This window comes from Pongo abelii, chromosome 13, assembly GCF_028885655.2.
Source record: "Pongo abelii isolate AG06213 chromosome 13, NHGRI_mPonAbe1-v2.0_pri, whole genome shotgun sequence".
Taxonomy (NCBI): Eukaryota; Metazoa; Chordata; class Mammalia; order Primates; family Hominidae; genus Pongo; species Pongo abelii.
In genome coordinates, this window is record NC_071998.2 from 50,038,278 (window position 1) to 50,064,691 (window position 26,414).

The 26,414-nt window shown below is 37.2% G+C and overlaps 1 protein-coding gene across 32 annotated transcripts in view; it reads left to right on the forward strand.

Annotated features, from left to right (window-relative positions):
- PTPRD (protein tyrosine phosphatase receptor type D) overlaps window positions 1–26,414 on the forward strand; it is a 2,309,169-nt gene that overhangs the window by 2,135,119 nt on the left and 147,636 nt on the right. For 13 of the 32 annotated variants that reach the window (XM_054519906.2, XM_054519907.2, XM_054519902.2 and 10 more), the window contains 5 exons: window positions 2,368–2,955; window positions 3,389–3,489; window positions 4,331–4,590; window positions 17,582–17,672; window positions 22,979–23,188. In XM_054519906.2, coding sequence (XP_054375881.1) covers window positions 2,368–2,955; window positions 3,389–3,489; window positions 4,331–4,590; window positions 17,582–17,672; window positions 22,979–23,188 — 1,250 coding nt within the window. The remainder of the gene's footprint in view (window positions 1–2,367; window positions 2,956–3,388; window positions 3,490–4,330; window positions 4,591–17,581; window positions 17,673–22,978; window positions 23,189–26,414) is intronic. The other 19 variants (XM_054519904.2, XM_054519910.2, XM_054519912.2 and 16 more) reach the window with 3 other exon arrangements.

A 26,414-nucleotide genomic window follows, 5' to 3' on the forward strand; every position in this document is an offset into this window, starting at 1 on the left:
GGACAAATCATGTAAATGCTCTATATACATAAAGGGGAATTAAAGATGTCTGCCAATGTCCCTACCTTAAAGTACTATTTTAAAATTAAGATAATTGTAAATATATTAAAAGCAAATGGAATAGTTCACACAGTTTCCAACTTATGGATGGGTGGTGTTCTGAGAGTGTTAGTTGGTTGTTAAGATCTCTGGATGCATTTTTCCTGAGGAACACCATGAGTACACAATGATGTGGTTCCTGGACCTACCTTCAACACACATGTTTTACATATACAACACAACACACAAGTTTTATATATATAACACAACACACATGTTGTTGAATAATTATTTATCTAAAAACTTTAGAAACTATTGTTTTCATACATTGTAGGTCAGCTGAGTTATGTCAGCATGCGATGAATCTTCCCAGCATGTGAAACAAAACTGTTGCTCCATTGGTTAAGGAAGTAAATATCTTAATGATATTTCTTAGAGCAGAGCACACTTCCACTTGGGTCTCACTTTCTGAAATACAAAATGAAGAGGCTAATCAGTCCATCTCTGAGGTTAATATTCTATGTATTGTCTCATAATCTTTTTAGTGATTTTTTTACCTTAATCTATATCCCCATGGTATGATTTTTTATCACCTGTCTCCCATTACTGTAAGCTTTCCTCCTTTCCTACTATCTTTCTTTTTCTTCACGTTCATAATTTTGAGACACAGTTTCACTGTCACTCAGGCTGGACAGCAATGGTGTGATCATAGCTCACTGTAGCCTCAAACTCTTTGGCTCAAGCAATTCTCCCACCTCAGCCCCCTGAGTGGCTAAGACTACAGACATGTGACACCATGCCTTTCCCCCCCGCCCCCCCGTAGAGATGAGGTCTTGCTATGTTGGCAAGCTGTTTGTTTGTTTGTTTGTTTGTTTGTTTTTGAGACGGAATTTGTTCTTGTTGCCCAGGCTGGAGTGCAGTGGCATGATCTCGGCTCACTGCAACCTCTGCCTCCCGGGTTCAAGTGATGCTCCTGCCTCAGCCTCCCGAGTAGCTGGGATTACAGGCATGCACCACCATGCCTGGCTATTTTTGTATTTTTTAGTAGAGACAGGGTTTCTCCATGTTGGACAGGCTGGTCTCAAACTCCCAACCTCAGGTGATCCACCCGCCTCTGCTTCCCAAAGTGCTGGGATTACAGGCGTGAGCCACCACACCCAGCCACTGGTTTTGAACTCTTGGGCTCAAGCAGTCCTCCCACCTCAGCTCCCAAAGTGCTGGGATTATAGACATGAGCCAGCATACTTGGCCTTTCTTCTTCTTTCTGTTAACTTGGTTTAGTTTTTATTCTGATGATCCTCCCTCAGTGTCTTTCACTGTGGATTCCAATAGTAATTGCTCTCCATTAAAAGTAAATACAGATATAATAATGCATTGAATTAGTAGATTAGAACTTTTCACGTATCTAACTTAAAGGTAAATAAATTCTGTATTCATTGGAAGCTAGCCTTTCACCATAAAAAGTTTAATATTCAGATTATTAATAATTATGGTTAATATTAATAGAATGCAGAACCTCATGCTAAGACTTTTACATGAATTTCCTCATTTATTATTCATAAGAACAATATAAAATAGCTCTTAATATAATTCCCATTTTACAGATGAAGAACTTGATGAAGATGAATGATGTGGATAGTAAAGTTAGACAGAAAATGTAAATTAAATTCATAGTAAGTCAATACGATATTATTTTGTAGCACAATTAAGCATTTAAGCAGTCGACTCCAGACAGAGGTGGGTTTGCCTTATAGATTTCTCACTTGTTACATGCTGGCCTTGGAAAGTTTTCTACCTCTCTGGGCATCATTTTCTCATTACAGAAGATAGAGATAATAATAACTAGTCCAAGAATGTAGTGAGGAGTCAGGAATGTAAACCAATTGTGAATACTATATGCAATGCACTTAGCATGGCGCTGGTACATTGCACGTACTCAATGAATAAATAATCATTATAGTTATTCTTATTAGTGATATCTAATTGGCTGATCTTTGCTCAAATTAATTTATCTTTGATATGAACCTTTAGGTGTGAAGGTTTAAAACGTGCAGGTGTCAAAAAAATTCCCTTAAGCTGTTGTTTCAATGATAATTTCTGTTTTGTGTCCATTATCAAATTCTAGTATCTCAGCCTACTTTAATAAAGTAAGACAAGGAGCATATTTCCACAAAGGTATGTGGATCAAACATTGCCTGTTTTGTTTTGTTTTGTTTTGGTAAGTAAGAAAATGGGAATACCAGTAAAGTGGAACTCTCTCATTTGGCAATGACTGAAATGTGAATGTTCAGATTGGTTGGTCTTATCACTCCATCCCATGTGCTCCAGTTCCAGGGAAACCTCGGCTTGTGATTAACCACACTCAGATGAATACTGCTCTTATTCAGTGGCACCCTCCCGTGGACACATTTGGACCTCTTCAGGGCTACCGTCTAAAATTTGGCCGCAAGGATATGGAGCCGCTTACTACTCTTGAGTTCTCTGAAAAAGAAGATCACTTTACAGCTACAGACATCCACAAAGGAGCATCATACGTCTTCAGGCTCTCAGCCAGAAACAAAGTGGGCTTTGGGGAGGAGATGGTGAAGGAGATTTCCATTCCAGAAGAAGTACCAACTGGATTCCCTCAAAACCTTCACTCAGAAGGCACCACTTCAACCTCCGTCCAGTTATCTTGGCAACCACCTGTCCTGGCAGAGAGAAATGGCATTATCACCAAGTATACCCTTCTTTATAGGGATATCAACATCCCCCTTCTCCCAATGGAGCAGCTTATTGTTCCAGCTGACACCACTATGACACTTACTGGCTTAAAACCAGATACCACATACGATGTAAAAGTACGTGCTCATACGAGCAAAGGGCCCGGGCCATATAGTCCCAGTGTCCAGTTCAGGACACTGCCTGTGGATCAAGGTAGGATTTGTCTGCTTATGGCCTTCCTCCTTTAAAGGAATGTCAGTCTTTGGAAATCAGTATTTTGAAGCTATAATAACTGATCAGCCCATTCGTATTAATAGGTTCAGCAAAAACAAAAAGGTAAAGTATGTAAAACTTACTACGTCTTGGATGCCTTAGATTTCAGTTATAGAGTGTCAAGCAAGTCTGGCTGACAGCACCCCAATGTCCTCAGGTAAGAAAAACACAATAGAGTTGGCTGAATTGGAGAGAAAGGAAAGATCTTTGTGAGAATGGGGTATTAAAATGAATGCTCTAAACAGGTAGGAAAATCATACTTCTCTCTCTGATCAAAGTAGACAGCATCTAGCATAAGCCCTATGGTCCATGGTGGAAAGGACAGGTCATCTGTTTTAAGAATGGTTTAAATACACTGTTTTTCCTTTTCCAGCAGTGTTTGCAAAAAATTTTCATGTCAAAGCAGTAATGAAGACTTCCGTGTTGCTGTCTTGGGAGATTCCAGAGAATTATAACTCCGCCATGCCTTTCAAAGTAAGTTGGTTTCTAATTTGTAAGAAATCACAGATAAAAGTAGAGGGGACAGTTTATCTGGGTAAGTTATTTGCACAGCAAGCAGACCACTTTGTTTTGGCCACATGTCCTTGCTATTCTCATTTGTGACTTTCACATGGGAGACAGTTTGGTGCTTTGTAAGTGTGTCCTTTTCACTCTGAAGAGGGAGCAGGAGCTTAAATCCAGGGCTGGCATCACTTGTAGGTTACCTACTACTTTGAACTTGAACTTTTTACATCTAAGCTAGTGCTTTTGTTTTTCAGGCAGAGAATGAAATTTACATGGTTTCTACCTATTTATATTATAATACCCTGGGAGTTTCCGAATTTGTTTGTTGGCCTGTATTCTTGGCACATTTTCAACTCTGGCTTGCCATTAAGAGATGTCAGCAAGTACATATTTATGAAATAAGAAATAGAGAAACATTTTTGAAAGTAAAAATATATTTAGAAAGAGGAACCAAAACCTTTAGAAAATAGACAATATTCATAATACATTGAAAAGTAGAGCTTTTCTGCACATATTCCATTAAGATCACATAGAACTGACAGGTCTAATATTGATAAGTTATTATATATATATATATATATATCTCTTTGTGTATTTTTGATAGACTTGGAAACATTTTATCATTACACAGTAGGAAATGACAGGAAAATTGATGTGATCTCCAGAATTATGACTGCTTATGGGCTTAGAAATCACCTAAAATTAGAATTGACTATATATACATTTTCCAAAAGCAAGTGCACATTGGTTCAGAAAATATAGTTTGCCTCTCTGATAACCAGATTTTTTTTTGTTGGTTTTATCTCTTTAGATTCTTTATGATGATGGGAAAATGGTAGAAGAAGTGGATGGCCGAGCCACACAGAAGTTAATTGTCAACCTGAAGCCTGAGAAGTCATATTCATTCGTGCTGACAAATCGTGGAAACAGTGCTGGTGGGCTGCAGCACAGGGTCACAGCAAAGACTGCACCAGATGTATTACGTACCAAGCCTGCCTTCATTGGGAAGACCAACTTGGATGGCATGATTACTGTGCAACTGCCTGAAGTACCTGCAAATGAGAATATAAAGTAAGTTGATTGAAGGCTTAGGGCTGAAGGAAAGAATTACAGGTAAATAAGAACATTATCTCTCAAAATTATAGAGGTCATAAAAGAAGATACTGCTTAATGTAGTGAAAGATTCTTCTGCTCAGACTCCCGGTTTTGCGATCCGAGTTCTGTTACAACGTGTCCTAGTATTCATTGTAACACAGATTTTCATTAATTTAACAGTGAGTTTTTAATCTGTATTGCAGGGACAGTGTTATTTAGGAGAAACAGAAAAACATATAGAACATGGTTCTTACTACAAAGCTTTTTCTTTGTTTGTTTTTGTTTTTGTTTTTGTTTTGAGACGGAGTCTCGCCCTGTCACCCAGGCTGGAGTGCAGTGCGGCGATCTCAGCTCACTGCAACCTCCACCTCCTGGATTCAAGCGATTCCCTTGCCTCAGCGTCCCAAGTAGCTGGGATTGCCTCAGCCTCCTGAGTAGCTGGGATTACAGGCGCCTGTCGCCATGTCTGGCTAATTTTTTGTATTTTTAGTAGAGACGGGGTTTCACCGTGTTAGCCAGGATGGTCTCAATCTTCTGACCTTGTGATCCACCTGCCTCGGCCTCCCAAAGTGCTAGGATTACAGGCGTGAGCCACTGCGCCCAGCTACTACAAAGCATTTTACGTCATAGTTTATGGAATAAGGTGAATAGGTGATTAACTCTAATATTTGGCAAAATATTTTTGTAATTATGAGGAAGTCTTACAAAGTACTAAAAGGTTGAAAAAATGGGGGGAAATTAGATAATGGTATATGACACTGATGTATTAAAAATAGGAAAAATTCCAAAAAGTTAAAGTTAAAAATGACATTGGAAAAAATATAAACATTAGAAAATTCAAGTTTTCTGGTTTGAATGTAGCAGAGCATAGAGGCCAACAGGCCTGAAGTGGAAAATTAAATCCAGTCAATTAAATAAGTTTGTCCAAGGACATATAGCTAGTTGGTTGCATAACCAATAGAAGAAAAAAGTATTTTCACCAAAATATATGAACTACAAGTACTGTGGTGGACTCCGGGGAATAAAAAAAGATGGATTCCTGACTTCAAAGACCTTACCATAGAGTGAGAGAGATACAGAGAAACAGACAGTTGTAGTAAGCGTTAATGATAGAATTATGCTTTATCTTAAGAGCAGCTAATTCAGAATGGATCAAGGAAGTTTCTGAACTTAAGGGATAAATAGGAGGCATACAAATAATAAAAGAGAGACTATATGCAAAGGGAGTGGTATGTGCATAGGCCCATTACTAAAGGCACCCAGTGGTGCCATACGGCTGGATCCCAGAGCGCCTGGCCACAAGTGGCAAGAGAAGGAAGAAAGAGGCATACAGGAGCCAAGGGTATACCCAGAAGTTAAAACTATATCCTCTAGACAATGGCAACCCATTACAGCTCTTTACCCAGGAGAGTGACATGATAATGTTTCAATAATACGTAATAAAATTCCATTTTAGGAAATATTTGTTGAGCATCTGTTGTGCTACCTGTTTGCAATAAGAATAAATCCTTTCTCATTTCTTCTATCTCGCACCCTCAAGTTTAGGTGAAACTTGCTATGCCAGGTTTGAAGGTCAAGCAGAGAGGCATTTATTCCCAGTTCATGCATTGTCGGAAGTTGGATAGATGGGAGCACCATAGAGATAGTGGTAGAGAAAATTGTTGGGAGGTGATCACATGGTTGACTCTAGGCAAATAACAAGATTCTAAAGGAAGATGATGATGATGGAAATAAGATGCAGAGGCAGACACGAGTTACACTAGAGTAGTAGTACAGCATACATTGGTAGCTGCTTTAATGATGAGATCAAGAGAGTAAAATATGGCTCTGAGGTCTGAGCTTGGATGGCAATGAATGATGCTGTCATCCTAAAGGATAAAAAAATTCAGAAGTAAATGAGTTTAACGTTGTGTGTATTAATATGAAATATCAGTGAAATACCTAGTTAGAAGTGTGGGCTTAGAGAAGTTATTAAGATTAAAGATGGCCAGGCATGATGGCTCATGCCTGTAATCCTAATTCCAGCGCTTTGGGAGGCTGAGGTGGGCAGATCACAAGGTCAGGAGTTCGAGACCAGCCTGACCAAAATGGCGAAACCCTGTCTCTACTAAAAATACAACAGTTAGCCGGGCATGGTGGTGCACGCCTGTAATCCCAGCTGCTCAGGAGACTGAGGCAGGAGAATCACTTGAACCTGGGAGGTAGAGGTTACAGTGAGCCAAGATTGTGCCACTGCACTTCAACCTGAGCAACAGAGCTATACTCCATCTCAAAAAAAAAAAAAAAAACAAAAACAGATTATAGATATGCATTTAGGAGTTGTTAACAAAATAGCAATGGTTTCATGGAAGAAGACAGAATCATTGAAGCAATGAGGGGAAAATGTGAAGCAAAAGACTAAAATAAAGGTCTCCGTTAATAGGAAGAAGAGAGCCAGTAGAGGACACAGAGAGGGATTATTAGAAATCTAAGAGGAGAACTGAGCCACAGCAGCATGGCAAAGGGATTTTCTAGAAGGAGAAAAATTCAAAAAGTAGTCAAAAACTCCCCAAACTCCAGAAAACTTAAAGCAGATGGCTGAGAAAATCAAGTATTAAAAAATAAAATCAGAAATAAGAAATTTTAAAATAGTATAATTTGTGTAATTTAGGTATAATTAATAAATTCAGACCTGACACACATCCTAAAACAACCTTTCCTGAGTAAACTTTCAATTATTGTTTATTTGATAAAATAATTGATGAATTTCAACTAGGTGACAGAATTTCAAAAAGATTATTACTAAAATCAGTGAAAAGAATTTCTAAAAGCTTATTACTAAAATAAATTCAGTGAAAAGAATTTCTAAAAGATTATTCCCAAAATAAATTCAGTGTAAAATAAGGTCTTCACATTTGTCTACTCTTATTTTTCTTTTTCTTTTTTTTTTTTGAGATGGAGTCTCACTCCGTTGCCCAGGCTGGAGTGCAGTGGCACCATCTCTGCTCACTGCAAGCTCCGCCTTCTGGGTTCACGTCATTCTCCTGCCTCAGCCTCTCGAGCAGCTGCGACTACAGGAGCCCACCACCATGCCTGGCTAATTTTTTTGTATTTTTAGTAGAAACGGGGTTTCACTATGTTAGCCAGGTTGGTCTTGATCTCCTGACCTCGTGATCTGACCCCTCAGCCTCCCAAAGTGCTGGGATTACAGGCGTGAGCCACGGCGCCTGGCCCTTCTTCTTCTATAATCTAGAAATCTGAAAATGAGAATGGAGTATTTGTGTAATTTTTAACCCAAGCAATTTCAGTATGACAGTGGGATTATATTCCTTGATTTGTGTATTCATTCTGAATGTTTATTAATTGATCTTGACAGATAAAGGATATTTATGGATTTTTAAAACCACTTTATTGAAATATAATTGATATGTAAGAAACTGTGCATATTTAATGTATACAACTCAATGAGTTTGGGGATAAGTATTTACCTATAAAACCATCAAGGCCATAGACATATCAGTTACTTCTTGATCACCCACCCTAATAGTCAATGTTAATAATATTTCAGGGATTCAGTAGAGACAGTGTGTTCTTTCTCATTGTTCTCATACAGCATAGTTAATTGGGCAATTTGGACAAGCAAAGAGTTCACTGAAGCAGAGTCCTATAATAGAGAAAATTAGATAGATAAGGGGGGCTGTGGACGAGGCTCCTAACTCCGGCTTATTAGTTCAGCAGTCCTAGAGAAAGTGACAAATGAGGCTTTTTAAGCTGAGGCTTAAAAAGTGACGGGAAGTTAGCTGGGCCGTGGGAGTGGAGACACAGCCCTTCACTCAGAGGATAGAGCGTCTCTGATGGTGTAGAGGCAAGTGAAAGACTAGGAATTGTTGTTTGGCCACATTGCACTTGTCTACCTCTTCAGACTTTCCTGCTGGCATTCAACAAATATATATTCTATACACACTATTTTGTCAGGGCTATTTCTGGGAATAGAAAGATGACTGAGATTAAGTCCTACCTTATAGTAAGAGAATAGATTCAGAAAATAGATAATGTGAATATAATGGGGTGAGTACTGCCAGGTATTGTGGAAACATAAATATCAAATTTTAGCCCAAGTTCGTGTCAGGGGAGGCCTCCTGAAGGAGATCATATCTAATCTGAGTCTGATAGTGTGAGAAAGATTTAAGAAAGGTGAAAAAGTTACAAATAATGAAAGAACAGGGAAAAGATAGACTATAAATTCATTCCATTAAAAAAAAATGCATGTCTCTTCAGGAAAAGAGCAGTTGAAAGAGGAAAATAGTATAGTATATTCTTCAGCATTTACTATTAATTTAGTTTTCAATACTTTCTTTTATTTATATAAAAAATGACCTTTAAGAGTCTGTTCACCAAATTGTATTGCTAAAATGTGTTAGCTGTTATTGGAAATTGGCACTTTCAGTGCGTTGGTGGTAAACTTTAGTTTCATTTTCCAATTTCTGAAGGAGTTGCGAATATTGCAGAATGTTTTCTACCTTTGTCAGTTTTTATTTTTAGCTTGTTCATTTTTTTTTTTGTTTTATTTATGCACTTTCCCCTTCTATATTTGAAAAGGGAGTCAGGGAAAAGGTATAAAACTTTGACATCACAGAAATGAGACCATTATGAAGCAGAAAAAGAAAGCAAACTATTATGGACATTTTTTGTTTTCTAGAAATGAATTAAAGATTCTCAGAAATATATTACAGCCACTTTGGGGAAGAAATGAGTGAAAGACTAAACCAGGAAAGTACTTGAGTGAGAAAGTATCAAAGAAATGGAAAATGAAAAGCAAATTTTTTAGTGAAAAGCCTTAGATGATTTCTATTTAGTGGAATTCTTAAAGGGATAATAGTGTAAGGTTACTATTCCTGTTTTCTAGATTGGTTAATGTAGTACGGTCAGGTATTACAAGAAGCTCCGTGCCATGCTGTGTCACTTGCAGTGGTTGGCAAGTTTAGAAATTAGGAAAGGTTGTAGCTTTTTATTCAGTATTCTATGAGAAAAAATATGAGGAGGAAACAGAACTCATTCCAGAACTGTGGGCAGGTTGCTAACTTTTATTTAGATGAAAGCTATCCAGAAAAATGCTTCCTATTTGTTTTCAAGCAAAATGCAGTTTTGGTGATTGACACCTGTTTTCTTGACCAACAGAAACCATGCTCTCATTTCTGGCCAAGTTAATGAGGAGGTCTTGGCCCCTACTCCTTAACTCCTCAACACCTAACAGGTGTCTAATGATTTCTAATTAATTTAATATCTCTTTACTTTCATACTTGGTTTTTGTGTTTTTTGTGTGCCACATTAGGAGAGTTCCCTCACAGAAAGGCTTAATTTCTTTTGTAACAGCCTTAAGGATACTGCAAGTTCTGGTATCAGGAATTCTGTGGTGCTTAAACCTACTATTTAAATAGATTTGGGGAGCAGAATGCCAGTCAGATCTAGCAGTGCTACTGTTGTTCAGAAGCAAGTTGTAATGACATAGGGAACTTCTGTGACTTTATAGAGCAGGATTTTACTCTGGGTATTTAAAAAATGCACAACACAGATTATACAAAGAGAAAAAACTACCAGAAGGTACTCAACGTAAATTAATTTTGTAACAACCATTTTATGTTTATAAAAAATGGAAATAAAGAATAAGGGTATTTTATGAAATTTTCAATTTCTTTGGTCTTACTAATTTGTTCTCAACTTTTTCTTTTAAACAAGAAGATTTTTATGGAAGCATGGCTTACAGTGTTGCTTCATAAGATTTGCGTTCCACTATTAGCAGCCTAATGAAGAGTAATTAATCATGTGTTTGTGAGTTAAAGTAGTAAAGGCTTAAATTTGTATAGTACTTTGCAATTTACTGAGGATATTAGGTTTCGTTTAAGACTCACAATAACCCTGTGTGGTAGGTATTCTTCCTCTAATTTACATATGAGTAAAATGAGGACCAGTGGTACTAAGTGTCCTGGCCAAGATCATACAGCTGATACTAGTAATAGTTAATACGAACAGCGGGCATACTAGGTGCTATGCAAAGGACGTTACACACATTAACTGATGTAATCCTCACAGGAATGGTGCTCCTTATTTTATAGCTGAGGAACGCACAATATACACTGACTTGCCCCAGCCGGCAACACAGAACCAGAGAGGAAAGACTTGAATCCAGGAAGTCTGGCTCCAGAGCCTATGTTCTGAACCACAGCCCTGCCTCTGTGCCCATAAGTTTATTGGTCAAAATAGAACTTTTTTTTCTAGGTCAATTGATAACTGATTAAAACTCCAGAAGAAGTAGACATAAACAGGACTGTCCCAGACAAACCTTAGAACTAAGAGTGACCAGGCATATGTGCTTGGGTACAGATCACAGAAGTGTGTGTTTAGTGTCATGAAGCAATAAAGTCAGTGGGTTGCCGTGAGAATTTAAGGAGAGGTAAAGTGGGAGGCTTACGCAAGGAATGACATTCATCATTAAACTCCTAGATGGATTTTTCACCTCCCAGTTAAATAACATGTTTGAGAATGCTAATACACACTAATACAAAAAGCCTGACTGAATTTGAAGTGGGACTGCCACAAAAACCAGAGTTTGCCTTCTCATATAATTATGGGGAACTGGGCCCCTTGATGATAACATATTAAATGAAATTAGTAAAACTTTACTTAATATAATTAAAACTCTGAAGGTTAGATTTAATTCATCTAATTAAATCTAATATACTGGGAAAACACAGCTTACTTTATAAGTAGTCAAGGGCTTTACAGATACATTGATTCTGAAGTTATTTATTTTTCTATTACTTTAATAGTTAAAGTCTATGTTGAAAAGCTGTTTTGAGTCTAAACTCCAGGCTTGAGGCAGACAGGCAAAGCAGAATGTTGAGTTTAATTTTACCCATATATAAAGCTAGCTCCAAAAGCAATTTATTTTTTTTTTCATTTCAAGCACGTTCTTTCAGCTCATATGATTTGGTTGATATGAATTTGTAGGGCACATATTAGCTGCCCATTTCACTCCTCCAATATGAATCATCTTATCTTTCTTAATGTCCTGTGAGATTAGAACAAGGGTCACGAGTAGGCCAGTAAAGAAAAGAACGTTTGCAATAAAGAGTTATATTTTCTAGAAACTCTACTTGGGCATGCCATTGCTGGTTTGAAGGAAGGAGAAAAAGTTTGATGAGACTGGGAGTTGAAAATTCTGATGGAGAAGAACCGCCAAATATTTTTGACTGCCTGACTTAGGAGAGGCGTTAAGTCCTGAGAGCCACCTCTTGTACCCACTTTCTTTACAGTGGAAGAATAATTCCATGATAAAATGGCAAAGTTAAGCAAGTGTTGGGGATACTATATGTATGTCTGCTTTAGTAATGTTTTTATAAATATATAAATTTGTTGTATAAGAAAATTTATAGATTAAAAATGGTTCATAGAGACCATATAATGGGGGTAATAGGTTTAAAAAAAATCAGGGAAGATTTCACTTAGAAAATAATCAGTTAGTAGATATTTAAGGAAAGAGAATAGTTAACTAGGTGGGAGTGACAGAAAGTTCTAGGCAGGTGGAACAGAATGATCGATAGTTTAATGACAGAATGGACTAAGTCAGAGATCTTCAACCCCTGGGCCGTGAATGGGTACCAGTTCCTAACCTTGTTAGGAACCTGACCACACAGCAGGAGGTAAGCAGTTGGGGGGAGGGAGCATTACCACTGGAGCGAGCTCCGCCTCCTGTCAGATCAGTGGTGGCATTAGAATCTTTCAGGAACATGAACCCTATTGTGAACTGCACACGTGAGGGATTTAGGTTGCCGGCTCCTTATGAGAATCTAATGCCTGATGATCTGAGGTGGAACAGTTTCATCTCGAAACCATCCCCCCAATCCCCACCCTGTCTGTGGAAAAATTTTCTTCCATAAAATCAGTCCTTGGTGCCAAAAAGGCTAGGAACCGCTGGGCTAGGGTAAATGCAAGAAACTGAAAGCCTATCGAGCTATAGCTGAGAGGGCACAGTCAGAGGGATTCAGGCAAGATCCTGCTGGCCTTCTGATACCTTTCAGTCTTTATCCTAAGAGAAATGAGGATCCATTGAAATGTTTTAAAAAGTGGAAATGGCACAGCAAATTTTGTATTGTGAATTGAAAATTTCAGAGACTGCACTAGAAGGGGCTAAAGTCAGTAGAGAGAGTTGAGAGAGTAAGGTCACAGTCTGGGCATGAGACATGGAATGAGGCCAGAAGAGTGGCAGTAGAGATGGAGAGAAGCACATGCACTGGAGATAGGGTTTGGAAGTGATAGAACTTAGCAATAGATTGAGTATGACAGAGGGAGAGAATAAAGGCAGATTGTCAATGATAACACCTAGGTTTCTGGCCTGTGCACTGAAATGGATTGTAGTGCAATATTAGGGAAGGTTTATTTTGAAAGGCATATTATTTCTTTCATTTTAACCACAGTAAATTGGGGGTACTTTTGTAACTTAAGGTCAGATAAACCAGTGGAATTCAGAAGAACATTCTTGGCTAAAGATATGAATCTGGAAATCATTTGCATATAGCTAAGAACTGATGCCCTGAGCTGGAATGAGATCTAGGATGAAAATAGGGTCTGGATAGAAGTTCTTGGCCAGAGCCTTGAGGAATGTCACCGTTGTAGCTGGGCCGCAGATGATAAATTCTGCTAAGGAAATGAGGTTAGTGTGGAAAGAGATATACATAGAAATAACAGAAGAATGTCACAGAGAAAGGGCTCAGAATGTTTCATGGAGAGTGTTAACATCTTAAAAGATCTGCTAAGAGGGCAAGAAGGACAGAAGAGTATCAAAAACTCCCCTTTTGATGTAATACCCTGGAGATCATGAGCACCCTGGCAATGGCAGTGAGGTGGAGTGGGGAGGCAGGCGCTAAAGCCTAGTCAGCCGAGAAGTGAAGGGAAAGTGAGGCAGTGGGAGCAGCAGGAACACACAGCTATTTGCAGAATTTTGGCAGTCAGGAGTGGGAGAAAGAGAGGTGACTAGAGTGGGATGTGGTTTATTTTGTTCTCTCTATGACACATATTTGTACATGGTTGAAACCTAAGTGATGAGATCGAATGGGGAAGGAGAAGTGGATATATATGAGAGAGAAGGAGGACAATGTATGGTAAACTTCCTAAGAAAGTGAGAAGATGGAAAACAATTCAAGAAATAGTTAATGGCCTTCAAAAGTAGGGCCAGCCCTTCTACTTTACCAAAAGAAAATGTATGGTTTGTTTACAGATCTAGATAGGCTTATAGTTTGGTAGACAGATGATGAGGGAATTCTTGTCTGAATCTTTGCATTTTCTCTGTATATAAGAGATGAGGCCATCTTCTAGTGGGGAGGTTTGAACGCCCAAGGTTTCAAGCTAGAGGAGAAAGTGAAAACGTTACTGTGGAAAATGGAAGGACTAGGCAATTGGAGAAGTTATTAGGAAACTAGATAGTGGTAAGATTGCCAGGCCGTGTTGAAGGCCTAACTGGGTTTGCTGATTCTGAATTTATGGCATTATTCTGCCTTGTGCTTTATTTCTCAAACTGTGTTCAGCTCCCTGGATTCTGGCACAGAGAATGGCAAGTGTAGATTTCAGCTAAGGTAGAGTGGAGGAGACGGGCTTTGGAAAGGGAGAATTGAAGAATCTGAGAGCTTCAGTGGTACATGGGCCAGACCTATGAAGGTTGAAATCACCCAGGATGATGACAGAGTTTGGAGAAAAAAGAAGACTGTGAACCCCGCAAAAGAATCTTCCCTGAGAGAAAAGAGATGCTGGGGGAGGTACTAGATGGCAAAAATCAGCCAGAGAAGATATAATATAGCTGGATTGCATGAACTTCAAAAAAGAAGGGGTTTGTTACTACAAAAGCAAGAGGGTGGAAGAAAAATACCTGCAGGAAGCGACGGGAAGCCAGGAAAGAAACCCCAAACCCTGACTCTGAGGTTCATGGGCAGGGGAGGAGGGATAAATCCACAGCTGCCATATGAGAAGGCTGCAAAGGAAGCAGTACCCTCGGGGGAGAGACAGGTTGCGGGTAAGGCAAGGAAGTTGATGTTTACAAAGCCATAATTGCAGAGAGCACAGTTGAAATGTGTGGATTTAGACTGAGGTGAGGCTTTGAATAATACAGAATTTCAAATTGCCGCTGCCCTATTTCTTTCAATGTGCAAGAGCTGCTTTGAAGCAAGCTTCACTTTGACTGCCCTAGATGAATGCTTTAGAGATCAGTGGAGAAAAAAGGTTGTGGATATCTGGCCGCACCGTTAATTAATTGCTGTGGGGGAGGCTGTTCAATTCTTATCCCAGCCACAAGTAAAATGAATAGTGGGGGAGTGCTGCCAAAGAAAGAATGGATTTTTTTTTCATGTACAAGAATGGCAACTCAAAGTATGAAAGCAGAAGAAAAAATTAATGAAACTCATCATCTTAACCTTGATTTACAAGATTGTGAAGGAGGACAATGGTAACGCTCTGATAATATGCAATATCATTGCTTTATGTGTAGAGCTCTTCTGACTTTGTGCAGTTGGTAGTGAAAAGCAAGAGGTTCCTTGACAAGTGTGTTTATCAAACACATCTGCAGCGTGATTTTGTACGCTCAGTTGCAGCCTCTGTCATTCTCCTCCATGCTCATTTAACATGATGGACTTGTTTGGCAAATCCTTCAGATGGTGGGAGGACAGGAAGAGGGGGAAGCTTACTCTGGATCATAAAATAAAAGATATTGGTCTCTGTCACACACAGAAGAGCCTCTGCCTTCTCCTCATCCTCCTTGATCATTATGATTATTTGTAGTAAAGAAAATGAATGGCTAGCTGGTGTAATCCTGTGTATCTGTTGATTAGTTGCTCAGGGCATCATGGAGAAAGTATTGTGGTATAATTGTCTGGTTTGAGTTGAATTCTCAATTAGGGGAAAAGAAGTTTGACAAGCTCTTTAACCTGCAGCTCACAGAATTTCATGGAATCTTACTGAATGAGATAGTTCAGATGCATCTCTCTGACCTGTGATGTTCATACTAGCTAGTAGCAGCTGGTATCTGTTTACTGCTACATGCCACACACACTGTGCTGAGCACCTTTGGTTTATTTCCCCCCATATCACAGCCTGGTATTTTTTACTCACATATTTCAGAATATATAACAGATTCTGGGGTCTAAGCCCAAGATCAGCCCAAACTCCCAGCCAGACATATCTCCAAGTGCCATATTCTTCACCAGAATGCTCTAGAGCAGTGCTGTCCAACAAATATAATGAAAGTCACATGTGACATTTTAAGTTTTCTAGTAGCAACAGTGAAAAAATTAAAAGCAGGTGAAATTAATTTTAATAACTTATTTAACCTAATATATCCAGATTATTTTATAATATCATTATTTTAAAAATTATTACTGAGATATTTCACACTCTTTTTAATGCTAAGTCTTTGAAATGCAATATGGCTTTTACATTTCAGTGCGTCTCAGTTTGGGCTAGTCACATTGGCAGTGCCCGATGGCCCCTAGGGGCTAGTGGATACCATACTGAACAGCTTTGCTCTAGACTCTTAATGGAAACAGAGTTCTTAATCACAGAGAGTTTACTGAGTTTATTACAGGTTTTGCTTTGAGATGAATAGAAAGAGGCCTTGCTGGCCTCTGTGGTCTCTGTGATTGGTCTCTGTGATTCAGTGTGACACAGGGATGGGAGTGTCCTTACTCTTTGTTTCTTTGTCCTGTGTGGTGGCCTCCTCTTTTAAAGGTATGGGGGTATGTTTAGGTCCGTGTGTGTGTGTTTTCATTTTCACAGTAAATCTCCACGAAGTGTATGGAGTCCTTAGAAAATACTTTATGATACATACAGTAAATAAGAAAAAGAGACAGACCACTGCCACCATTAAGATAAATGTAGCTTTGCGTCCCATTACTATCTGTTTTAATTTGACAATTATTTAATGTCTACAGATCTGTCTTTTTGCCTGTGACCAATCCTTGTAGCCTTATAGGCTATACTTAGGCTTTGCTCAAAGAATTTCTCTATAGGAGGACAAAACCAGATTATGCATTTACTATAATACCTGAGAAGTAGGAAGTGATTAATATGTTATTATTATACAGTATGTTCAAAGTCCTTGTATAGTTCCTACTAAAGATCAGTATGAGCAGAATCCCTAAACAGGAATATGAAAGCAGAGTATATACTAGACTGAAGTGACAAAACAGCTTTACAAATAACCCATACCTATTTGTGGATGGGTGCCTTTATACATTCCTTAAATTTTAGTTGACTGTTCTCAGTGTAAGTATTCAGTTACTTTTGTCTTTTCATATAGATGTCATTATATTGATAGCTATTTTGAAGGCCCTTAAGTCGTGGTTTTCTCCAATTTTCTGCGGTGCTTACCTCGAGGTTTGCAATTTGATGGATAGAAAAAGAAGGGAATTTTTAATGTCTTACTCTGTGCAGTTATACCTAATTTTTGTTACTTAAAAATTTTTAATTCAAATAAAGAAGCATTTTAGGTTTGTATAAACAACAGTACTACTGGATATTTATGTGGGCTAAGAGTACAATTTTTCTTATACATCCTCCTTTTAAAAACATCTTCTTATAAATTAATGTCATAGAAAATACTTGGTTCAGCAGCTTGTGGTGGTAGATTGCAGTATTCTAGCCTTGTATGTGTCCAGCACCAGGGCCCTAACAAACTATGCCTGCTCCATTTATGATACCTAATAAAGAGCAGTCAACCATGATGATATTACCATACAGGATCATTGCAATCACACATAAATGTCTTCCCGTGTTGTTTTTAAAATTGAACAAACAGGTGGTTATTTGTCATTGATGTGAGAAATGGACAAGTCACCCCATATCCATAATTTGCCTTCAGCCTGATTGGTCTGTGGAAGATTTAAGGGTATATCCGCGTTTTCCTCCTTTGAACTAACCTAACTTTTATCTATTCATTCTTGTGCAGAGGTTACTACATAATAATTGTGCCTTTGAAGAAATCTCGTGGGAAATTTATCAAGCCATGGGAGAGTCCAGATGAAATGGAATTAGATGAGGTAACTATGTCATTGTTGGCTATGTCTTTCATTAGTTATTTAATTTGCTGCATATCCACCCCCTCCCTTGGAGGCCTTTCAGGATCTAATCTGGGTGCTGGCTTCTCCATACCTAGCTGGTTGAATGGTTCAGTGCTATGGGCATGCTAACCCCTGGGGATCCCAAAAAAGATCCTTTGGCTTTAATTAAAAAACATTAAGCTGCAGTAAAGCTTACAACCTGTCTAATCTTTGTTGGCCTTAATATTTTGCCCCTTGCCCCTTGTAAAACATGATGTAGAGGTGTGGAAGGTGAAGTGAATTGTCAGCAAAGACTTAATCACCATTGATATAAATCCCAAGGTCCCCTTCATTAGTGCAACAGTTGCTGAGGCTGTTACAAACACCAAATTGCAATTTGCAGCAGAGTTCATTTGACCTACTATATGGTCTTCACCAGTTTCTCACAGAATTCTGTTGATTACCAAATGTTTGCCTTATTCTATATTCTGTAGGTTTTCAGAGTCGAAAATGCATTTAACTATAGAGAAAACAAATCACAAAATTGTGAGCAAAGCAAAATATATACTATAAGAAACAACAAATACTAAATATATAATGTGGATTTCCAAAATCTTGCAACAGCAGGTGCAATATAATTGGTACTCTTCTTGTATAAGGACATTTTTGAAAGGTAATGCATAACATGAAGAACAAGGCATAATTACTACATACTTCTATTTAGATAAGAAAATATGATCCAGAAGTGTTGAGCTAGATCCCCAGAGGACCACCGCAAGTTAATGAGTAGAATTCACATTTTAAAATACAGAAGAGCCTTTGTTATTTTAACATGATGCTGTTTTCAATCAGTTCATAAGGCAAATAACCATAATGTCCCCATTTGGCAAATATGAGATTTTAATTTATTGGGATTATTTATAGCATAGGCCACATCTTGTAGTACAACCTTTTATTTCTAGGTATTTCTTCTACCTCAAATTAGTACAAACAGAGCAAGGAAAAGAATAAATTCCCTACCTACATTACAGAGAGGTGATGTTTATTTCATATTTATGTCTGCACAAAGGAGACTGTGATCTGACCAGAAAGGTTGTTAGCTTGTTTTGGCAGACATGTGTCATCTCTAGAAGTGGGATTTATGATCACTGGCTTCATTTATCTGAATTAAATTTGATCAAGTTCAGACGAGGAGATGAGTTCAAGGTTAGGCCTATGCTTTTGTGTCACTAGTGATTAGATGATCATTGGAGCTGTGTAAAATGAGACATTATTTCAATAATGTCATCAAGTAATTTAGATATGTTGTAATTTAATTGTTTTGTGTTGATGGTGAAGGAACAAAATCATTATTCTATGATATTTAGAAAACAGTAATCCTTTAACTGAAAATGCAGAATGATCAGCTGGTCTTTTCTAAGCATTTTTGAAGCCAAACATGATTTTACTTGCAACTGACTAATCAGTTAATCTTGATCGATTCTTTACTATCTTAATTGGTTCTCAGCTGAACTACAGAAGTGTCATCATCCCGTTTAAGTTGAAATGGAATTTAAAATGCAAAGGCAACTTGTAGAATCTATGAATTGTTCTACCTATTAAAAAAAAAGTTTTTAAGGCACTGAGATCCAAGCCAGAATGACATCAAATAGTTTTAAATAATAAGCTTTCCTTAGAAGTAAAGCCATTTGGTAGTAAGTAATAGAAAGTGATTCTCTTTTATAGCCAGGTTTTAACCTCCAAAATGCACAGCAACACTAATGGATTAAAGTATAGGGCTATATGACTTTGAACTTTCTTGCAATTAAATTCTATGGGTCTCTGCTGCTGATTCCCATAAGAAAGGGTCATTTTAATCATCCAAGTTGTGGTGCATTAATCTGTATAATGGTTTGATACAGAACATTTTATTCAAAATTTTTGGGTCGGGATGCGTTGTTTCCCACTTTTCTTACTGATATAATTGAGACCACATTGTAGAATTAATGGTGGAAGAAATAAGATATGCATTGACTGGAAAATGAAAATTATTTCTGATAAAGAACTAAAGCCCTTGATATATCTTCTGGAATTACCTCCAGTACATCTTGTAACCATGGTGGAGGGGAACAAATGAAAGTAGGCTATGGCCTCACTTTATGCTTACTCATCCAGTTTTTGATCCCTACAGAGGGTTTTTCTTTTTTTTTTCTACCGTGGATAATAAAAGCACTGTAGTAATTTTATCTATATCTTGATACTGCCAGGTTTGACAAAGCAGTGTTCCTCTCTTAAATGTATTTGATCAAGTAATTTTTCAGAAAGGCCTATAATTCAAATTGTTGGAACCATATCATTGAATAGAATGGTGGCCTAAGGGGATTTCCACACGTATCCTCATATCTAGGCCCATAAAAAATTGAAGGAGGCTTTCCAAACAGTATTACTCTCAAAATTATCTTCTGAGTTCATTTATCCTTTGTTGCAGGGATGCTCTCCACATGATAAATTTATAAACTGAAACTCCTATTGTCAAGGTCAAACTGGGCAGAGCAGACATTGATAGTCAAAATGAATTTGGGGCAGAATGACTCCCAAAATGTTAGTGATATTTAATTCAGAGCAGGTCATGTAATAGATCATGAGCTTTTCACTGCATTGTACTTCAAAGGCTTGTTGTAAAATAGTGTAGTCATTTGTGGGTGTAACTGCAACATGTTGGCTAACTTTGGTGTCATCTGAGCCCATTTGAACCATTTAACATGTAACACAGGAAGCATCCTGCAGAGATTAGAGCAACCTAAGGGGGCAGAGTGATGTTCCAGGTTTGACTTTAATGAATGACTGCATTGGGTCTAAGAATACCCAAAAGCTCAGATATTTTATTCTGAATTACTTCCTGTAAGTCTTCTAAAGAAACCCTAGCAGAAAGTGCTTGTGGGAATGACAGTGATATGGATGAATTACGACTATTAACTACATCTACAATATGAATAAAATCAAGGTAGGGTTTGATCAGTGAAGTAGACGAGGGGACACAGTCACATAAACAACTCATGATAAATGTTTTTGATTACCCAACTTCAAAAAGCTGTTCAGCACCTCTGCAGTGCATTTTCCTTCTTGGTGTAATAGGCTACTGTCCTTTACTACATATCAACAATAACCTGTGTAATGATGCTTCAATTATAATACTACATTAAATATTTGGTGTCAGATTTTTTAAAATTAGCATATGAAAAGAATCAAGAAAAAAGAAATAACACATTCATCTGTCTTGATGTAAGCAGATACAAAAAATTATATGTATAAATACACAGAACAATTTAGAGTATCAGAGCTTAAACATTGTATTTATATTTCCTTATGATATTGTGTAATCATTAAGTAAATTACATTATAGTTGAAAAAATCTCTAACATGGAATTTCATTTTATTTCACTAATTGAGTCTAATTATATATTGAGACTTTCTATTGTGCCTCAGTTTCCTCATTTATAAAATGAGGATAATATTAGCCATCCTTATAGGGTTATTATGAGGAGTAAATTGGAGCTAATGCATGTTTAGGATCCCCAGAACAGTGTCTGGCACTCAGTAATTGCTTAATAAATGAAAACTATTATTGTTATAATTATCATTATTATAAGTAAAGCTAAATTGACAACAAGATTAAAAGATAGTGCTAACTTTCTGGCCTTGTGTTTTTACTGGCCAACTGGTGCATAATTGATCAGCATAACTGAATTTATTGTGGGATGGTCCAAATTTGCTAAACAAGTGATGCCCAATCTACCGTGGTTTTCCTAAAACAGCTTACATTTCATGTAATTTTAATTGCATCAATAAACTCAAATTTACAGAAAATTTTAGCACGTTATAAATTAAATATTATTGAAAAATAATGTCGGCAAAAATTTTTCTATAACTGAAAGACTGGTTTTTTACATTTTTAGGATACAATTTTGAACCAGCTGAACACATTTACTACTCCTAGTGTAGAAGGGACTGTAACGTACCATCAGATTCCTAATGGAAGGATTCAGTGTTTATCATATATACAGTCTGAAGCCATTTTATCACAGAAGCCTAGCCTTGATCATGCCAGGCTCTCATTCTACTAAGTAGAGATCACAGTTTGGTTTTTACTAGATCATTTCTATTTACAAAAACAGGGCTAGTAAATAGTTTTGCTGCACTGTTTCCATAAGTATCTTAATTTTGTTTATCAAGGTGAAGACAAGGTTCATTCCTTTTTCCAGTTTGTCCTCAAATACATAGACTTTTCTATTAATACATAGATATTAAAATAAATAAAATAAAAATTCTTTCCAAGAAACTGGCAAAAAGATTGTTGCTTACATCAACAGGCATCCCAGACTAATACAGACCTTTCCCTTGTTAAACCCTGTGAAATACCAATTTTATTGGAGAAGTTAAAGATAACTTTGAAATCAGTGTTCATAACCACTGTTAGTATGATTTTCTCGTAATAAAGGAGTCAATGAAAAACAACAGATATCCAAAAATAAATTCTACCTCTTTTCTTTAGAAATACATGAAGCATCTGTATATACATGTGCATGTGTGTTTTCTTCAGGGCAGTACTAAAATTAATTTTCATCTACCTTGCCTATATTATCTGGCAATATATACACACTCCCAAGAGAGGTCAATTCTAGAAAAAGTTGACTCCATGATAAAGTGTAAGGAAGTGCACCCTAATTGCCTAACCAGGGAGCTAAGTCAAGTCAGAAATTGGTAAGTGAGTAACAATGTCTATTTAATATGTGTATATTAAAAATTGTTTATTGGATTCTGCTTCTGCTGATTTGAGGGAATTTGTATCATATAAGTTATCTCATTACTAAAAACAGTCTAAAGTGGCACTAACCTCTTCTAAAATGTGGCTATATTGAAAGATTTAGATGGCTTTGTCTGAGGTTACTACTTGTTTAATAAATCTCCTACAAGACAAGGCTTTTATGAATCAAGCTGACTTTTTTCCTCAGACAAGTTATGATGCACTTTGAGAGAATTTCATTAGTGTAGGAAATGAAATGCGCCACAGTAAAGGATCTAATTGCCCTGTGTTTATAGCCTAGACCTTGTCATAGCAGTCCAGTGTCTTACCTCTACCTTAACAGGAAGAGAAGCATTTGAAATATTGAGAGAACTGAGATTTAGTGATGCTGATGTGCTATATGAAATGTGAACAAATTGCATTTGGGTTGTTCCCAGTTCTGAATTAATTTCTCTCATTAAATTATCAATAAGTTGGGTTATTATTTACAGTTCTTTTTCTGTTTCCCACTTTTTTCCTAAAGCTGCTTAAGGAAATATCTAGGAAGCGCAGAAGCATCCGTTATGGGAGAGAAGTTGAATTAAAGCCATATATTGCCGCTCACTTTGATGTCCTTCCCACTGAGTTCACCCTGGGGGATGACAAGCATTATGGTGGATTTACAAACAAGCAACTCCAAAGTGGTCAAGAATATGTCTTCTTTGTGTTAGCAGTAATGGAACATGCAGAGTCTGTAAGTTAATTGTGATGGCATCTGTTTCCTGTGGTATGCTTATACATTTTCACTGGAATGTGGTTATTTGGGGATTTGTAGGTATATCCATCCTCATTATTTCTCATGAACTGTTATTAACTTAAGTGTAATAACAGGCTGCCTACTCTTTGAACATTGCTGAATATGCCCCTTGAGACTGCATTACAAATGAGACTGTGTCTCTGATGAAGGAAATTTAGGTGGCCCTCTAGTTTATGAAGTTCCAGATCGATAGGACATGGTTCTTGATACCTTCTGATGTAACACAAATATCATGGTGTTAGAGCCATCATTGCTCACAATCTCCTTCCCTCATCCTTTCAAAGTGACTGTTGTCAAAAAAAGGAGACCATTGCATAATACCTGATTGACATTAGCCCCTGTGATTGCAATGGGAACTCACAAGCTCGGCCATTCAACATGGCTTATTTCTGAAAATACTGACTTCAGGGGTGATTGTATTTATTCTCCTATATCTGCCAAGTGAGACCACAGTGCCTCTACCTGGATTCATGAGGAAGGTCTGCCTAGAAAGAGGCAAATACAGCAGCCTCTTTAATTCTAGAAATTTATGAGTGACTGTATCAGTGAAAAGCCAAGAAAGTTAGAAAATAATTTAATAAAAGAGAGAATTCCTAAGGTATTCTAAATAATGAGTTTTCTTCTTTTATGTAATCCATCTTGCTTATATGTCATTTTATGCTTCAGTTACTTTGAATGTTTAAAAAAAAAGAGGGAGCGATATTGTAGGTAGGAAGGGGGTGAATTTTGAAGTGGCAGTACACATGAACATTTAATATACATATTATAAACTTGGTTTTCTAATCCGGGTCTAAATATGACAGGTGTGGCAACCCAGTTGAGCCAGTCATTTCTCATATAGAAGCAGCTCACGATGTATCAAAGATTTCTCCACATCAGGTGTTAGTGTGTACAGTGGGGCCTCTCTTCAAGTGACTGAAAGAATTCCCCCGTGGAAAATCAAAACACAAAGGCAGCCTCTCTGCCTGGTTTACCTTTGTGCTCAGAATGTCATTTGAAAACAAAGTGATGGCCTTCCTGGAATTTTAATGTACAGATACGCTTTCTCTTTCTAGTTGAAGGTTTTAAGGCAGAACATCAAGGGAATGGAATGTTAAGAAATCATCTTTTTCTTTTATTCAAAAATGACTTTTAAATATTTGAGAGGAAATTTCTTTTAATAGCTCTAGGAACATTTCAAAAAGCACACTTAGAGCATTGAGGTAGATCAGAGAATCTAGCAAAGAAGAGAAATCTCATTCGATCCTGCAGACTGAACCACTGAACTACACACTGTGGTTTCTGATGTCTTTCGCTAGTGTTTTAAATGTGTCACAACTGATAAAGAGTCTGCTCCTTTCTTTAGTATGTCATCTGTTTATTAATTACGGAATTAAGAATTTTTTCCAAATTTGTTAATGAAGTTGCCCCTTTATTCTATCATCTTTCTCAGCATTGCTTTCAAATATATTATATATCATAAATATTTTCAGGCCTAGAAGAGACTTGTATCCAGCTAGAGTCATTTTGCAGTAATAAAGCCTTTGTGTAAGCCTCAAATTTCCCATAACAGAATATAACAATGTTCCAAGGGTAGACTGGTAATTTGCAAAGAGAAAATACTTTTCCCTCCCTCTCAAAGACACAAGCTATCCCCTAATCCTTTCTCTCATATTAAGAATGTCAGATAACTGGTTTGGAATTATCCAAAATTTAATCTCTTATCTTATTCCCACGCACAAGAAATTATATTTTTCCTGAGGCTGGTATCATTTTATGACTTTGTTTTCTTTTCATTTTCATATGTCTCTGTTTCTTGAATGGGTTGGAAGTCTATGTTCTTTGGGAAAACCTGTGCTTGGACTTCCATCTCAGTGGACCGTGATTATTATCTTAAAGGTTCTTGGTAAAGAATTTCAAATGAGACAGTATTATCTAGTTCTGTCTATGAAACTATTTTAGCATCACCTACAAAATGGAGTGGGTAAAGTATAAACCAAAACAATTATATAAAAAAATCATGTTTTTTAGATATATAGTTCTTTGCCAAGTCCTTTGTGTCAATCCTTATACCATACACATCTTTTTTTTTTTTTGCTGCCTCTGAGAAGCTTGGACATATATACTGAGTTTTCAACTTCTTGTAATGCGTTAGAAAATCTGCAAATCTAGTCAGTCTCTTTCCTGGGCACAATGACGAAAATGAGACAGAAGAATAGTATACAAGCATTCAGTGGAACATCTGTTCTCCTGTTTGATGGCCAAGCTCATTGTGCTTAAATTCAGAATAGATGCCATAAACTAAATTTTTTAAAGATGCAGGTTAAAACATTTAAATATATGTACCAATCATGAAAAGTGAGTATATATACTTATGTCTTGACAATTTCAGCCATTTGAAAAGATGAACATTTTTTGTCTTATTCAGCCAAGATTTGCTGAGAACCCACTAAGTACAACGTTCAGTGCTAGCTGCTTTAAGCATATAAACACAAATAATATATAAATCCCTACCTTCTAGGAGTTTGTAGTTTCACCAAAGAAAATGAAGTATATATACAAATAAAAAGCCAAAATACAGTTTGGTGAGTACCATTTAAAAAAACAAGGACTAAATAAAAATTTAGCTGTATTATTTTTTATCTGTTTTGTTTTTTTTAGTAGAGGGGAATGACCGATCACTGCCAGTCAATTAAAAAGAGGTGGTTTCATTGGAGGCAGTATTCAAGTGGGGGCCTGGAGAGTTGTTCAATTTCAGGAGCTAAATGTTGTGGAACTTGTGAGGGAGTTGAGGAGCAAGAATAGAGCATTTAGGGAGTAGTAGCAAGAAGCCCACTGTGATGCAATGTGTTGTGTGTCATAAGCAAGTTTAAAGTAAAATTGTGGATGCCCTTGAGAACCATGCTAAGTTATCTACGTTTTATTTAGGAATCAAGAGAGAGCCTCTTGAAGGCTTTATAGTTGCAGTTTAGGATGATACCTCTAGCAGCAGTGAAGACTATTAGAGGAAGGAAGAAACTCTTGGTATGGTTAGGAGCACATAAGTAAGGGCCTAAAGAAAAGTGGCACTCGTGATACTGGAAGGAGAGCAGACAGACCTGGGGGACGCTGATAAGCTAATATCAGTGTTTCCATTCTATTCCTTTTTTCTATAAGGTAAAATCAGTATCCATTCTTAGATACT